The sequence below is a fragment of the Malurus melanocephalus genome, unplaced genomic scaffold (genome assembly GCF_030028575.1).
Source record: "Malurus melanocephalus ecotype Western Australia unplaced genomic scaffold, MMel_1.1 scaffold_579, whole genome shotgun sequence".
In the NCBI taxonomy this organism is placed as follows: Eukaryota; Metazoa; Chordata; class Aves; order Passeriformes; family Maluridae; genus Malurus; species Malurus melanocephalus.
The window spans coordinates 48,715-66,425 of NW_026623811.1; the positions used below are offsets into that span (position 1 = coordinate 48,715).

The following is a 17,711-nucleotide window of genomic DNA, read 5'->3' on the forward strand; positions in this document are numbered from 1 at the left end:
CCCACCAAAACAAAACAACAAAAAAAACCAAACAAACACGAAATCAGACTGCTGAAAGGTGCCCATTCCACCTCATTTCCATTCCCAAAGCAGCAGTGCCCTGTGCAGTGGCTTTTGTTTGTGRCATACTCAGCACTGACATGCTGCAGAAGGTGATAATTGCTTCAGTGCTGTTTGGAGGATTTTATATTTAGTTTGCTGACAATGAAAAGTGTTTTAATTTGGGCGACCTCATTAGTGTAAATATTCTAGAAGAGAGAGAAAACAACATTTGTTCTAAGTAAAATGTGAGAACTGGAGGTAATCCAGGGTTTATTTCTGCACACACCTCAGGTATCCCTTTATTTTTGCATTCTGGATCATAGGTTGTATCTATTGCTAGATTAGTGCTGAAATAAAATAAATCCATTATCCCATGTCTCTATTTCATTAAAGCCTTGAGAGTTTGGAGCAGAAGTGACCAGAATCAGTGTGGCTGTTTCTGAAAATAGAARTGTCTCAGGACACGTGCTCCAGCYGTCCATATGGCAGGRATGGAGCAGGGATGTCCTGCTGCCRTCAGAGCTGCTCCATCCTCAGCTGCTCACACAGACACCACCCCTGCTCCCTCTGACAGAGATTTCCCAGTTTTGGAGCCCATCAGGAAGTTTCTGTCTCTGCTCCTGGGTGTGTACAGTAGATTAAAGACTYAGTGCATGAGATTAAAATTAACATTTTAAAACACCTCTGATATTCGCTCCCAACTGTGTTTCAAAGGCTCCTCCTGGCTCCAAACATTCCTCACCTTCTTGTGGGAGAGAATGGGACAGGAGCAGTGGGAATGTGAGGGGATGGAAGTGCAGAATTGGTTTGAGGGGGTGGGAGGAGGTAGAAGTTGTTCAGAGGGTCAGATGGACAAGATTGTCTGTTCTTTAGAGGAAGTTCCTCTCAYCATTAGTGCAGCTGAGTAAGACTGATGTGGAAAAATGGAATTTGTTGGGATTCAAGTGTAATTTTTTGAGTTACCAAAGCTGACTAATGAACCATTATTTTTTTTTCCTCGACATCAGACATTCTGTCAGCTTTTAAATTGCAGTGGCCACGACTGAAAACATTGTTCAAAATCCAAGAAATGTTTCTCTTCGTGTCTGTAAGGGCTGGGAACAAAGTGTTGTCTTGCRAGCATGTGAATTGTGGCAGAGGTGTGTTTTAGACAAAACTCTATTTCTAATTGAGAAAAAGTAAGGGTTTTTTTTTTGTTTTTTTTTGCTATGGGGTTCATAGGAGACATTTAATCACATTCCATTTTAACCCAGTGTTTGTGATGAAGATTTGCACAGAATTATTAGGGAAGGCTTTTCTTTATGCACCAAGTTCTTCAGACCAGATGTTGCCATGAGGTCTGGTCTGGAGGAAAGAGATGCTGAACAACTTCAGCTGCTTCTKCTGGAACTCTGGAAAGCCCCAGGGCTTCCTCTCCCACACTCACACAGCTGGGCAGGAGGAAAGAAACAAAGCTTTACTTTTGCTATTTTCTCTTCCCACCTTCTTGCTCTGGGTGCAGGTGAGAGGGGAGAGGCTGGGAGGAGGAAAGGAAAGATTCCCAGTGAAAGGAGACTCCCAACATGAGCACAGGAGAGCCAGAGCTGTGTTCTCTGAGGGAGGAAGGCTTTCTGTGTCCCCGGCTGCAGAGTGACCCAGCTGGATCCACGCCTGGCAGTGAAGGCAGATGGGGCAGCTCCTTTCAAAACAGCTGCTGGGATTTTTCAGAATATCTCCTACTTGAAATTTTTTTTTTTTTTTTTTTTTTAAGGAAAGGGCTGTTGGGAAGAGTTCTGGTTTTATTTGTTTGTAAAACTGTGAATAACACTGTTTGTACTTTGAGGTGTAAAGGTACTGCAATTATGAGAAATTGCTTTCTGCCTGATTGTCATCTGCAAACAGCTCCCATCTGACGGTGTCTCAGGCTCGTGACTTGGGTTTGTCATTCGAGGGAATGTGTCAGCCTTTCACTGCAAATTGGGCTGGCTTTTCTCTGTCAGGAGAGACCTTTCCTGCCTGCTCAAGTAACAGAAACAAAGGCAATTAAAAAAAAATAAAAGGCAGCAAAAACCAATTATCAACAAAGATTAGTCTGTGGATATTGCTTGGATAGGACAAATCTACTAGATTCAGAAGAAGGATGAAGCCCTGCGTCATTCATACTTTTTTTTTTTTTTCTTTCCTCCTTTCATGTTTCCTAAGGGTTGAAGTTAAATTAGGGTAGCTATTTTCTGTGCARCCAAAGTACAAGCTATGTCCCAGATCTCCAAAGTGCTTCAGCATGTAAATAGTGCTTCTGGAGCCATCAGGTCCTGCTGCAAGTAGAGATTTATTTGCGTTCRTGTTGGGAGGTTACTTGCGTTCATTGACCTATTTAATTGTCATTCTCTATCCCCGGCTGCGGGCATATGGCTTTGTGTGCCTGTGGAGGGAACAGGAGCAGCTTTAATCTCTCAGGCAGAAACATTTCCACAGAAAAACCAACAGGAACTGCATCTTGAGCGTGGATGTCACATAAAAACAAAAACAACAATAACAATAACAACAATAACAACAATATCAACAATAACAACAATATGAACAATAACAACAATAACTAACAACAAGAACAAGAACAAGAACAAGAATAGGAATAGGAATAGGAATAGGAAAATAAGAATAAGAATAAGAATAAGAATAAGAATAAGAATAAGAATAAGAATAAGAATAAGAATAAGAATAAAAATAAGAATAAGAATAAGAATAAGAATAAGACCCCAGGACCCACATAATGGTAATCATCCTGCAAACCCCAGCAGAAGGCTGTAACTCTGCTGTAGGACCAAATAAAGGCAGAAAAGGTGATTACAAGGAAATACAGGTTACTTAGATGCTTCTGCTGTGGTCATAACCATAAAAAACATAGAATCAAAGGGGACTGGGACAAACCCATCCATGTCCCAGCTCGGTGGGGAGGGTGACCAGTAGCTGCAGGAGCGAGGAACTTTGCCCATGATATTGCTGACATTTCCTCTGCTCCTCCCTGCTGTTGGAGTAACACATCTCAAGAAAATCTGGGAATTCTGTGCCCACCTGCAAACACTTCAGTTTTCTGTCCCTTGGAGCTGTGGGTTCTCCAAACAAGGGGAGTGGGGTCATATATTTAAATGTTCAAACTCAAAATTAGGGGGTTGCAGAGCTTGCAAGCCTGACAGAGTGTCATATCTAATTAGTTATTCTGAAGAAGAGCAGCATTCAGATACTAAAATAATGTGATGAGCAGCCAGGATAATAGAGAGAGAGCATGGTGAACAGAACTCTTATTTCAGAGTTTCAAAGGAGTGGAATCTTTACTCAGTCAGGGCTTTTTCTGCTTTTTTGACTGCACAATGTGAACTGTCACATCCAGTTTAATATCTAGTCCAGGGATCTGAGAGAACAATGAAATTAAAGGACTTTTCAGATTCTTTATAATCTGCAGCTTGGTTTAAGATTCTCCCTGTGCTAGAACTCAGTTTCATGCCTGGTTTGCCATCTTCTCATCCTTCTCTTTTATTATGCAACATGACCTAGAGTTAATGGGGATTTTTTGTCATAAATCTTTGCTTGTGGGCTCACAGTCGCTCTTTAGACTCTGGTCTACTGTGTTTTTTTCTGACTTTCCACAGAATGAAGTGCACTGGTGTCAAATATTAGGCATTCATACAAACAAAACTCAAAACCTGCTTTTAAGTTTGTCCTCAAATGTTTAGCTTTTAATTAATATCTATCTTCCAAAGCACATTCGGGTTTTCCAGATGAGATGTTTTGATCAAGTTTGTGCCCAGTGCCACCAGCACAGGGCTGTGTGCTCGAGCCAGTGGATGRCTTGAAGAAAAAAATGTGTGAACTGTCCCCAGTTATCAGAGTGCAAAGTCAACAAGTGTCAGAGTCAAAACACAGCATCTGATACCTTTGTAAATCCTAAACATGGCCAGGCTGCTCCTCTTGATGAGTTCCCAGGGAACATCTGAAGGTGGGGAGCTCCAATCCAGCCTGAAGACTGGGAGTGTGCAACTGCTGTGCTCGATTGCTGCAATCATGCAGAGACCATGACCAAACTGACATTTAAAACCACAAAAAAATCACCAAAATCAGTCATTGTTTTCTTGGCAATGGATGGGATTTCTCACAGCACCAGGAGGTTTGATGTCTCACCTAAACTAATTGTCCTAAACCCCCACTGTAGTTAAGAGAGAGGTGCCTCCAAAGGGTTATTTATCCCTTCCCAGAAGAAGAATGCAAAATAATCAGAATTAATCACCTGTTTGCTGTACTGGTTGCTACCCACTGGTAATTTATGGGCCCTGCAAATGAATTCAGGTTAAGCACCAACCATGCAGATGTGTCAAATTAGGGAGATTGAGCACTGCAAGCCTGGCTGTGGGCACGGGCTAAGCCCTGCATCTGAGTTGTGACTAATCCGCCCCATGACCGCTAAGTGGGAAATCGCCTGCAGATCAAGTGCAAGATGTTTAAGAAGGCCTGGCTGTGGGCTATATTAAGAAATGCAGTTTAGTCCACTACAAAGAAAGAGCTTTGCTGCCCATAGGGGGATTTTTTTTTTTTTTTTTTTTTTTGTAAAGCCTGAAAGACTTATTATTTTAGGTTGAGAGAGGAATGAATTCCTCGTTTCTGAGCTGGAATGAACTCTGTGAGGCAGAGGAACTCGATTTGGTTACTTCAAGCACTCACTTATCTTTTCTGCCCTTTCTGTCCTGATGTTTTGGTGCCTGGCATGCTGTTTCATAGACATTTACATAACGAAGGTCGTTTCTCTGAGGCAAGGTACAAGAATACATTACAATTGCAAATTCCCTTAATTGTCCTAAAGCAGGGCTCAGAGCTTAGACAATGGAAAATCCTATTGTTCAGCGTCTGTGTGAACAGAACAGAAATATGGGGATGTGTTGGTTCCAAAACTGGAGTGCAAAACTGATTGACAAAGGGGTTTATTCACTTGTGATGCACAGTGGGTGGCAGAAGTCATGAAGCAATGACACATGAGTTCACATGAAGGTTTTATTTGGTAGACAGTGACCTTAAATGTGTTTATTATTTCTCGTGTGGCTTTGTCCCTCCAGGCTTTATAGAGGCACAGTTCAAGGCAGCATAAAATTAGGAAGGTGTCTGTTATTAAAGCAATATATTTTTTCACTCTGTTTGTCAGGAAGTCTGTTTGTGTACCCCACCAAGTTTAAAGATGCCTATTTKACCTTCCCAAGGATCCCTACCTATAATTCACTTCAGCTTAAGCTAGTTTGAACTCAAGTGTGGAGCTTGGGAAAGAAACYTCCATTTAAATAATCCCCGTCAAGAGGCTTTTTTTTACATTCAAATTATTTAAATAATAATCAACTGATACAGATAATCCCTTTCAGCAGAGAATTACAAACTGAAACATCAACAAACCCTTTTGATCGCAGGGAGAGGAAAGCGTTCTGTGCTCAAGTAGTGGGTGGGGAACACGGTGCAATTAAACCACAGGCTGGTTTAATTGCAGAGTTAGAAATACATGGCAAACATCTCATTGACTATATTCCAKCTTAGGGAAACACCTTGCCTTTGATCTAACATTGATTTGGGYGAGGAGCACCAATTTACTTCATCTTACTATTGGCTGAGGCAGATTGGGGTAGTCCCTTCTAGCAAACATAATGATGATTTTCTGTGAGAGTGGTTTCTTCTCAGGAGTGAGAAAAAGACTGAAATGCACAAAGTGWGTAATAGGTTGAGAGGAGCAGAAATTTTTTTTTTTTTGCTGGCATATTTATACCTGTGTGTATGCAAAATGACAACGTAAAAATTATAAAGAAGGTTTTCTAGCTAATATTTTATTATGTCTCCAAATGTTTCTAGTGCAAATCTGGCCTTGAGCTGTTATCTCTGTGTGTGCTTCTCATCTTGTGCTGCTCTGCAGAGTTTCTGCCAGGACTTCCCAGCTGTTCAGTTTTCTGATATGGATCTAAAGAGTCTGCAAATGAAAGGTCTGACRGGTCACATGAGGATGTTTCCAATTCAGGATGGACTCCTGCAAGGTCTTTCTCTCAGCCACAAGTCACTAACTCTCACTTCAATGTGAAACGGGACCAAGTTAGCCTGGTTTTCCCTCTCTTGTCCAGTTGTTGTCCASTTCATCACCCAGGAATTGGCCTTTGGCCATCAAGGTGTGACTCTGGTGGATCTCGGGGGCAGCAGCAAAGTCATGAATTTTCCAGGAGTATTTTTCCTTAATAAGAGGAAAATCTTCCCCTTTCTCAAGGGGAAAGATGTGGATGTGACACCTTGATCCCGCTTTACCTTACTCTAGTTTCAGGTTGAAGAATTCCCTGGACTTCAGCATAGATTCGGGTTTTTTTTATTAATTGATACAAGAGGAAATCAAGTGAGGGCTGAACCTATAAACTTCAGAATAGGAAAATACAGTGAGGTTTCTTTAATGGGTCAGAAAACGGTTCCAAGAAATTGCTGCGGTTTCTTGTCATGATTTAAGGAACAGTTTGGCTGACAGTGCTGTAAGAGAACAAATTTGTGTATGGAACTCTAAACTGGGAACTGTTTAAAAAGTGTGTTGCTTGTTGGAAATATTAAAGTCAGGCAGGGTAGTGACACAGTACTTGCCAGAGATGTCTTCTGTATTTCCAGCTGGATATTTCTCRGCAGGAATGCATTCTATCTGAAAATATTGCCACAAAAAGATGCAGAAATATCACCCKTGTATAATTATTTAATTTTTAATAAAGGAATGCTTCATTTCTGYTTGGCAGGGAGTGTGGAAAGAGCAGGTTATGATGTCTCTGGTGTTGATTTTTAAGTGCCAAATGCTGATTTCTTTGTGGCTCGGTTTCCAGTTGTTTGCAGCTTTGCCAAACTCACAATGTTAGAGGTGAAGTTTCCTGCATTACCTTTTGCTTCAGTGAATGTTGTGGGAAACCTTTGAGCCATTTCAGGCCAGTGGCACTTGCAGGGCACCAGCAGCGATTTCCTGAATCCAGAAGGGTTTATGATGAAAGAAAAACAGTTCAAATACATCGGGAAGGGCAAACCCTGCTCTAATTGTGGCGAGCAGGGAAAGCCTGCTGCGCTCACCCGGGACCTGAGGCAGGGTCTGAGTGCCTATTGATGGAGGCAGAAGTGGGTTACAACCCCTAGAAACTTCCAGGAGCCTGTGTGACATTTCTCTGAGTGACAAATGAGTATTACTGGCAAGGAAATGTAAATGAATGGAGCGTTTCAGTCAAAAGGTGGTGAGGTGGTRTTTACCTGAGGAAATTCACTGTGAAGATGGAGTGAGTTTTGGTTTTATTCAGACAAATCTTGAAGCATAGTTCCAACCCCAAGGATGAGGAAGGGATGGCTTACTTCTTTCCAGATTAATCGTAATTTCTGTGGGAATGGTAAAACCAAATCATTCCACAAATCTCTGCAAAATCCATGAGGAAGCAGATAAAGCCATCAATAATTTTTCCCTTGCTGTTTCCACCAGTAAAAAATGTGTTGATTTGAGCAAGGAGAGCTCCTTTAGAATCTTCATCACAGACACGAGGTCACCTCTGTCYACTCACTGAAGAAGGGGCTGCTGTGCTGCTGCCAGACAGGGAGGGAATTCCACCTCTGGAATGGGGGTTTGGTCAGGCCAGGYAGATGGTTCAGCTGGGAATCTGATCAAATATCACCATGCCTCACCTTTGCTTTCACGGGAAATCCTAGCATGGGAAAACAAAACACATTCTGCTTTTCCAGAGAAGCATTTGAGCTCTGGAATGTARTGTGAGGTGAAATCAAGACCAAGAAATTTTGCACCACTAGAATTATCTGTTTGAGCTCTGAATTCTTTCTGCTGTGTTCTATTTTTAGTGGGTTGGACTGAGAAATTTGCTGAGGGGTTGTTCTGGTTCGTGGTGGTGTGTTAATGTCAAACCCGTATTTTAAGTAGTTCTTGAAAACTGATCTTAAGATTCCCACGTTTACCAGCCYCTAAATATGTATTTTTAAAGGTTATGTCACTTCAGGAATGACATCAGTAGCTTCAGAAGGGGACATTGGAAAACCGAAAGATTTGAGGTGAAATTTCTTGTGTTACCACGCTGATTTCCATGCTGATTTCCATTGGAAATTGAAACAGTTTTAAGAGAAATGAAAAACGAGAAAGCCACAGTGCTAAACTCATTTTTGGTGTAACTCCAGTGCAAAGGTGCCGTGCTACTGGAGCTGAATGGCCCAAGATGTGCACCCACCTTGGSTGAGTTGGCTTTGAGGTCCAGCCCTCCATCCAACTCTGCCATACCCAAACTCCTTGCTGCTGCAGGGGCTGAAGAAAACGAGGTGGGCTGGGATCAAAAGTAGGGAGAAATTCCTCATCTATGGCAGATGGACGTTGAACAGTCCCTGCTCTGTGAGAACACAATCCCCTCCAAATGCATAATCTGTTTCTCGTGAAAGACATGTGGCCTGGTATAGAAGTTTTAGGTCAACTGATTCGGTTGAAGATTAGCCTCGATATTCARAAAGGGAAGAACTGTGGTTGCTTAGGGACTTTAATTCCTCATAAAGGATTATACTGGGGCACCACACTGCTGCCACAGTGTCAAATCTTTTTGTGAGTTTGCTAAATTAACCTTTGTAATAGAAAAGCTTATTATGCGCTCCCAGYCAAAAGAAGAGATGGGTTTGAGTTTGTAGCGACTTAACATGCCAGTGATTGGGATCATAATCTAAAATTCATAGTTCCAGGGGGGAGGTTTCTTTATTTCTTCTTAAAGCATATTTCTCTGCTGTACTGCAAAWTACTTGCTGAAAATTTCAGGAAKAATTTCTTCACAGAAAGGGTTGTCAGGCATTGGAATGGACTGCCCAGGGAGGTGGTGGAGTCACCCTGAGCATCCCTGGAGATGTTCAAGGAATGWCTGGACATGGCACTCAGTGCTCTGATCAGGTTGAGAGTCTGGTGATCAGTCAAAGCTTGCACTTGATGATCTTGGAGATCCTTTTCAGGCTGATTCTGTGGTTGTGTGATGAATCCTGCTCTGGTTTAACACTGTGTGCAGGATACTTAAAATGGAAACCTCCATCAGAAGGGCAGAAACACGTGCAGGTCATGAGGGGGGAGATATTGCAGTTAAACTGATTGTGATTTGTGAAACGCTGTTTGGAAAAGTGACTTTAATGCATCCAATGTTAAATCTCACAGTCATACTGAGGGAGGGGAAAGGTTTCGGTTTTAGGTGATAATATTTGTGGTACCACATTTGCAGCTGCTGAGTTTGATTTTTTGGTTGCATGTCCATCGTTGATGGCAGTATTTTTTATCCTCCCTCAAAAGTCTGTGCAGTATTTACTTCCTGGCTGCATAATGCAAATAATTGCAGGTACATTCTAATATTTGAGTCYCTCACAGGTTTAACAGGCTTGGGAGGGAGCTGGTCCTCATTGACCRAAGGGAAGGAGTGAAGGACTTTGTCCCTGCAGATCATCTTAATTCAATATTGTCATGTCTGGAAGATCTGGTTGTTCTGTGCACTTTCCCTTCAGATGCAACCCACTGATATTATCATGCTATCTCATGGCTTCCAAACAAGTTGTTTCCTTAAGGTCCAGGCCAAGAGTTATAGTGAAAAATACTGTCCTGTCAAAAAAAAAGAAGGCACTTGAAAAAATGGTTATTTTGATTCATTTAGTCAGTTACATTTTATAGGATATTTGCCATGAAAACTTTAGGATCAGATATTTCTAGAGAGTTTTTGTGGCTGTTGAGTTCCCYCTGGGTTGGGGTGGGCTCAGGGAAGAGGATTTGCTGACCCCACAGCAGCATGGCAATATTTTTGGCGCAAAGTTTGCATAGGAGGAGTGTGAGCTGGGAATGGAGACAAGAAGAAAATTTAAAGAGAATAAATGGAGATGAAAACAAATTATGAAGTTAGGAAGAAATAGGAATCAAGAGGAGATAACCCACCACTCTTTTTTTCTAGGAGCTTGCAGAAAATGAGATTTTTTTTTAGATCATTTCCATGCTCCAGCTCCAGCCTGTGCTGATGATCAGAGGACTGAGATAGTTTACAAATGGAATGTACATTCTGTCTGCATATCCACCAGTGTGGAAAAATGGATTGCCAAATCCTGACTCGGCATGTAAATGGGTTTTCCACTCTTCTGTTCTGGTTTTAACTGAGCTATGTAAACATTGTCAACATGTGAGATTTTTTTTGACACCTTACTTAATGTTTTCTTATTATTTAAAGTTTTAACTGGGAGCACTGGTAGTTAAAATAAAGTAAGCAAGAAAAAAAAAAAAGCCAAAAAACAAAAAAGGAAAGAAATCCTGAAAAATTTAAATGCTGCTCAGGGTTCTCTTCACATTTCCCAGAGTCTTTTTATGCCTTTACATGGAAATCATGCAGGGCAAGGTAGATGCAACTGGTCCAAATCTGGAATTCTCACTGGAATGCAGTTTGTTTACACATAGAATAACATGGMGTTTAGGCTTTAAATAAAGCTTTACAGGCAGAGATAATTAACTAAGAAATAAGTTGAAATACTTGAAGGAGGTGGTGGTGTCACTGTAGAACATCTTTGCCTGAGGATGTAATTCTAGTGTCATGATATTTTGAAATGGATTAATCTAAATGGGAGGAAAACCTGCATGTTCTTAATCCAGAATYAGTATTTCCCTAGAAATCGTCTGTACAGAGTTATTGTGGTCAGTCTCCYTGTCTAGACAGGCCTTTAGAGTTCCTCTGAACTATAGAGAATGTATCTGGTTTGTGGTTCTCCTTTTGCTGTGTTTGTCAGACCTCTCTTATAAAAAAAGGAAAAGATCTTTGAGATTTTGGCTGTTACTCTCTCAGTAACAAGAAGTGTAAGAAGTTTTTGTTTTGGTGGAAGGGCAGAATTTTGGCACTGCAGTGGTTGGAGGGCAGCCTGCTCCAGGACTGTAGTCATGTTAGCTGTGGAGTATTGGATATTTTAATTTAGCAGCACCCTGGTAAAATACCCTTAGAGGACACTTAGAGAATGGCAGCAAAGCTTCATGGCCCTGTTTGAAAATCATCCCTCAGTGAGCCAGGAGTGTGAGACCCTGCAATCCCACCACACCATTTGTGTCATGGGATGGTCAAACTCAAAATTCAGTTTTCTATAATTATTTTTGATAATTATTGCAGCGTGCTGATGTTGGCATCAACCTCAACCTGTTAACATCTGTTTGACATTAAATGCTCTGTGGAAATGAACTTTCATTGCTCCCTAGATGTGATTGTGAAGGGTTCAGTGAACTTTTCTTTCTTCTTCCAGGTTACAAGACCCTTTTGAAAGGAATTTCAGGGAAGTTCAGCAGTGGGGAGCTCGTTGCAATTATGGGTCCTTCAGGAGCTGGGAAGTCAACGCTTATGAATATTCTGGCAGGATACAGGTCAGTACCAAAGAAAATCGAGTTAAGAGAAGATCACCGAGCCTGAGGRCTCCTTGGAGACAACAGCAGAAGAAAATTTAGCCTGGAGTTTGTCAAAAACAGGCACTTCAAAGATTTTGAATTAGATTCTTCTAGTTTATATTTTTCCCTCTGTGTTCTGGTCACTTGGGATTTATATCTTCACAGGTCTGATCCAAAAATAAGAAGCAATTTAAAATCCAAAAAAACACACATAAAGAAAAATCTCCTCTTTTGGCTGTGTAACAAATCTGACTCAGTGTCTTGTGTTTGTGATGTTTTCTAAATCACATAAACACTTGAAAAATCTACTCTTTTTTAGTCACCACTTCATAATGTTGATATCTTCTTGACCAAATGGCAGTGACTGAAGCTGGCTGTGCTTCATCTTTCTAAATCCCATCTTKTATGGCCAAAGTGTCTCTGTCTTGTTGTCATTTGGGGCATAAGGAACAGGACAGAGGAACGTAAAACTCCCTACTTTAATGTCTTGATATTTTTTCAGACATTTATATAAGACAGCACATATTTYGTACTACCTTGGAGAAAAATTTTCAGCGACATTGCGCAAAGCTTTGTATGAAAGAAACCAAAATCATGAAATGAATGGATTTCTATCCAGTCTATCAATTTTATTTCAAAGTGGCAATAACTACCTAAGATTTCCACATGCTCAGGCATGTGGTAGCACAAGTGAGGGCAGGATTCACCTCCTCCTGTTTTCTTGTTTGGTTTCAGAGAGACGGGAATGAAAGGGGAAATCCTCATCAACGGGCAGCCCCGTGACCTGCGCTCCTTCCGCAAAGTCTCCTGCTACATCATGCAGGATGACATGCTCCTTCCCCACCTCACTGTCCAGGAAGCCATGATGGTGAGCTTTGTTTCTTGCTCTAATTTATCTCAGCAGGGGAAAATGGGAAATGGTTTGTATTGTGCTCTTGATCTCACTCCTGGCGGTGTCACAAGCTGTGATCTCTGTCTGATCCTGCTCAATGACAGTTCTTGGGATTTGGGGATGACTTGAGTTCCATTTCAGGCTCATACTTCTAGGGACTCTTTAGCTTTATAATTTCCAATTTGTGCCCAGCATTAGGATTTGGGAGGAGATCTGAGTGTCTGCCCCTTGGATCTCGTAGAGAATGGAACCTGAAATTCTTCACAAATGAGCCTTTGTAGGGACCATCTGTTTGCTCGGGTGGTGGATGAGTAACCTCATCTCTCTCTTTCTCCCCATTTTCCATGTTCTGACTGAAAATTTTAATTTACTCTTCAGTGTGATCTCTCTTTTGTGCCKTTTTAAAAATAAAGGCATTGTATAAAATCTCCTTCACTTCTTCAGGGGAAAAAAGTCAGGAACAGAGTAAGTCCAAGATATACAGACAGTGTAAATTCTTGTTACTGTTTTTCATAAAATCAAAAGTTTATGAATGGCCAGCTTGACCAGCTAATCTAGAAGTGGCTGTAATTTAACTTGGGAAATGAGCCCATTTTTTTTCAGAGATTAATATCAAAATAAGGCTAAGTTTGCTCACTGTGTGTCAGCATCAATTCACAAATTTTAAGGCCAGAAAAAATCACTGCAGCTTTTATCTTTTATGTGGCTGATTTTCTGCAAAGGCTCCTTTCTGCGGGGAAGCTTTTCTTCTCTTTTGTTTACTTTGAGTGTTTTCRTCAGAATCCCACGGGACCACTTTTGCAGAATTGGGCCCAGATTACAGTTGCTGTCTAAATTAATCAATCAAGGCTCTGACAAAAAATAATTACTTAACAATTTAATTGCTTTTAATAAAGGTTAATCACGATGTTTTTTGGAGCTGCCTCTCAGGACAGCAGATGACATCTTTGACAAGATTATTTATTTCTCACTTGTTTGCATCCTGTGCTCACTTGTTTGCATCCTGGAGAATGGCAGAGTTCAGTTATCCTCAGGATATGGATGAAGCACAAATGAAATGTGTTTTCAGTGTTGCCTGGGAAGATTTTGGATGTGCAAAATATGTGATTCCCCCGTCTTCCTCTCAAGCTCTTTGACTTGCAGAGTGGCCTTTCTTTCTAATGTGCTTTTTGTCAGGTGCTTTGCTCAATCAAATCAGACTCAAATCAGACTTATTTACTGCWCAGAAAAATGTGATGTTTGTGACTGGAACTTTGTGATTCAAGGTCTGATTTTCTGACTGTATTGAAAGAAGTTGTTTAAATGGTTCCTTGGGGTGTTGTGCCTGCAGTATCTGCTGTAACTGGTGCTCAGGGCAGTTTAAAATCGAATTCCTTTCTTTTGCTTTCCAGGTATCTGCTCATCTGAAGCTWCAAGAGAAAGATGAAGGGAGGAGAGAAATGGTATGTACACTGCCCATCAGACCAGAATTTTGGGGATGCCAAAGAGCCATGAAGTGAGCTCTGTAAAGCTGTCATTCTTTTTCTAATATTGAATTGCACTGGACTTGCAATGACAGAATAAATCATAACCTCAAGGTTGACACGTGTCATTAGGAGGGAATGTTTACTGCAGTCTCCATGAAAACTGCTTTCAGTATGAGASTGCAAAACTGGAAAAGATTCACTGAAATTAATTCACAGGTTTTGCAGGATTCCTGTTAATGTACCCTAGCACCTTGGATTCTCTTCCACAAGAGCTCAGGCATCTCATGTGGGGTGAGATAAATCACCCTGCTGGACCTGCACTAGGAACTGTGCTCCTCTCACCCATCCATGGGGAAAAGTACAACTTTTCCTGAAATATGAAGATTATGGCAACTTCCTAGGTAGAACAGCTTTTTTTTTCTGACTGCCCCCTTGTCTGTACTGATTTCCAAATTGGAGCAATTGGCATTTCTTCAGACTYGAGAAAATCCTTGAAAATCAGAGAGTGAAACTTACAGGAATCAACTTATGTTTGGTAAACACAGATTGGTTTTGTTTTTTTTATTTTTTTTATTGGAAAATAGATTTGTATAGTAACATCTGTTGATTTAGTTGTACTTTAGAAGCCTTGGTTCATTTACACATTAGTAAAGTTAGGCCAAGCAAGTTAATTCACTCATTCACACTGTCACTGTAATTACAAACAACTCTTTGAGGAAAAAAACTGTGCTGTGTTTATTCAGCACWCATTAGAAGGATTTTCTGGTTAGTGTTACCACCCTGTGCAGAAGAAGGTAATTCATTTTATTGTTGTAAATTGGAGAGTAAATGTTTATTGTAGACAAATGTTATGAATTCACACAMTTGTGCCTGCAGGATTGCAGGTTCTTGTTTGAAGCAGGCACAAGTGAAAATCCTCCTGTGAGCCATAGTTTTTGTTTCTGGTTGACCTTGGTTGTGCTGCCTGGGCCCTGGATTCCCTAAAGGGAATGGGGTGGTTGGGCTTTTCTCTCTGAGAACAAGGATTAAAGGGTTTTGTTCTGTTTTTTTTTCACTCCCTCTCACTGGGAGAGGGAACTCCTGGAAATCAATATCAGGACAAACAAAGGGTCAAGCCTTGGTTGGTCTCACCAGGTTTTCAGCAGGTCAGGCAGTTTTCTTTCTGGAAAACTGCCTCCATCCAAGCAGTTGATGCTTTTAAAAATGATGGGCTCTGTCTCCTGTCCTTCAGTGAAGTGTTAAATATCTGGGCTGCTTTTTTCCTTTGAAGTGATATAGTTTTTAAATTTCATAGATCATGGATTCACTCATTTTTGTGTCCATGCTTTTACTGATTCCAAAGTGCTATTTCCCTCATATGRGGCTACCAGACCAGATCTACAGTCACCGAAAGAGAAAAAAATCRCAGTGCCTGGGATTGTTCTCCTTTTGCCCCAAAAACCCTGGGACGAGCTGTGCCCTCCCTGAGGCTGTGCCTTGAGGAAATCCCAAACATCTGAGCGTACCTGTGGCAGCTGAATTAACTCTGAGGGGAACGCAAACACTTGAAATCAATGGCTGCACTTTGAAGAGGAGACTGTGGAGAACAGAGGAGATAAAACAGGTCACTGCTCTGTAGAAACACTGATCTTTGTTGCAGAGCCCTTGTAGATACAGCCCCAGAGTTCTGTTGAAAGAAACTCCTKGGTGTCTCTCTGTAAAAACCCCTTMACATGCTGCAAAGCTCTTTTGATGTCCGTGCCGTACCCATAAATACACAGCTGCACAGGAACTGATTTCCACTCCTTTTTCACCTCTTTGCTGAGTGAGGTCATGCAGGACAAACCAGCAGAATTTGGGTCGAGACAGTGAATGGTTGGCTGTTAACACTGAGCCTAATAAATGCTACATGAGATGGGGAAAGGCTTTGGGTGCGTGGGTGACAGAACGAAGCCGCAAGCTGGTTCACGATCTCCAGGAGAATTGGTGAGGAGGCTGGGTGGGATTTTTTTCAATGTTCTAACCAGRAATGTTCTGTTCCCTCCAGGTGAAGGAAATCCTGACAGCCCTCGGTTTGCTGACRTGTGCCAACACGAGGACTGGGAGCCTTTCTGGGGGCCAGAGGAAGCGCCTTGCCATCGCTCTGGAGCTSGTCAACAACCCTCCTGTCATGTTCTTCGATGAACCAACCAGGTATTCCAGGGCCAGACATTAAAAATAGACAAACACAGCTTTACAGAGTAGAACAGAGCTGCAGAAAAGTTATTCACCTCTTAAATCCTTGGGAAAGACTCATTTTGTGTTGCCTGCAAGTACTGAAAAAGGCCAAGAAATAATTTGGTTTGGGTGCTCAGTGCTTTGGGTCACTGCTGCAACTGCTGGACTTGGGGCTGTAAAATAATATTTAAAGGAGACACAAACTGCAGCAGGAAGGGAGAGAGGAAAATATTGTGGCCTGGATTTTCTTTTCCTAGCAAAGACAGGTTGAATATAAACATTTAAAAATGTGACTTTTGATAATGGATGTGATCAGTCTGGRAGGAGGCTGGCAAAGCCTTGAATATGTATCTATTCATTAAAGTTGGGAGCGTTTAAATCTGCAGCCCTWAAATGCAGAAGTCCCTTAAGGCAGCTTAGAGAATACTCTTTTTCATTCTCAGGCATGCCTCCAACTTAATTAAAAGCCTGATGGAGAAATACAAGCATAAGGTTGGCATATGATAAAATTAAACTGTTACAGAGAAAATTTGTAAAAGGATAATAATGAGAGGCTGAGGAGCAAACACACGTGCTAGTTTTGAGCGGTGCTTGTGGATAACAAACTTCCTTTTTTTTCTTTTTTTTCCAGTGGCTTGGACAGTGCATCGTGTTTTCAGGTGGTCTCTCTGATGAAGGCTTTGGCCCAGGGTGGCAGGTCCATCATCTGCACGATTCACCAGCCCAGTGCAAAACTCTTCGAGCTCTTTGATCAGGTATTGCTCCCATGTGTAGTGCAGGGAGGTTCTGCTTTCYGGGCTACACTCATTAATCAAAACCATCAATAATTCTAGTCCATGGCTACAAACTATATAAAGAAATTAAATAAGAGCAAAACATACTTTTTAATTAGATTTTTTTCCATTTTTCCTTTATTTATGTGTAATGTTTGTTAAAAATCTGGCTGTTAGATTTGTGAATTGTGATTATTGCTCTGGTGATTCTCATGTCTTCACCCAGCCCTGCTCCTGTGCACAAGGCTGTCACTAAAGTGAATKATATCAATATAAAAGCAGGAAAGCTGCAGTGCCAATGTCTGCAGTGTTGGTAGTACATACCCTCATCCTGGATACACAGGTGTGAATTGAGAAGAGTTTATTCATGTGAAACAACAATAATTGAAAACAGTATTGAAAATTAGTTGAAATTTGGCCAGTTGGAGGACTTTTCTCCCACCTACCAATGGGATGTGGACCACGTGTGTTTAGATTAGATAAAAATTTACATCAGTCCTGTTAGAGGATTAAAATTAGACCCATGAGAGCTGAGAGAAAACCCACACCACCCCAGGTGARCAAACTCCTGCAGATTGCCAGTCTGGCAGGGAGGTTTATTTAAAGTCAGCAGTGTGGCTGAGAATGAGAGTGATCAAGCTGTTTGCTGTTGCTGTGCTGTCCCAGCTCTCTTTCCATCCCTGCACTCACCAGCCTCGTCTCCCAGCCCAAAATATCCTTAATGTGTAGAAATTAGATGGCTTGGCTCTCCAGTTCCTTGCCTATTTTCAGCATGTGCCACAGGCTGGAATTAKCGTGTTTCTGTGTTAATGTGCTCCRAKTGCTGCAGGCAGTGTGTGCAGAATTCTAACTCCAGGCATTAAATTTTCCATTAGTTGTAATTCCATGGAAAGTTAATTTCAAGTGGTGACAGATCT

The 17,711-nt window shown here is 41.4% G+C and overlaps 1 protein-coding gene across 1 annotated transcript in view; it reads left to right on the forward strand.

Annotated features, from left to right (window-relative positions):
* The window catches only part of ABCG1 (ATP binding cassette subfamily G member 1), a 53,340-nt gene that overhangs the window by 22,101 nt on the left and 13,528 nt on the right, over positions 1-17,711 (forward strand). Inside the window, exons 3-8 of the mRNA XM_057382686.1 lie at positions 11,329-11,446; positions 12,203-12,335; positions 13,751-13,801; positions 15,852-15,997; positions 16,653-16,776; positions 17,389-17,399. Of these exons, the coding sequence (XP_057238669.1) occupies positions 11,329-11,446; positions 12,203-12,335; positions 13,751-13,801; positions 15,852-15,997; positions 16,653-16,776; positions 17,389-17,399 (583 nt within the window). The remainder of the gene's footprint in view (positions 1-11,328; positions 11,447-12,202; positions 12,336-13,750; positions 13,802-15,851; positions 15,998-16,652; positions 16,777-17,388; positions 17,400-17,711) is intronic.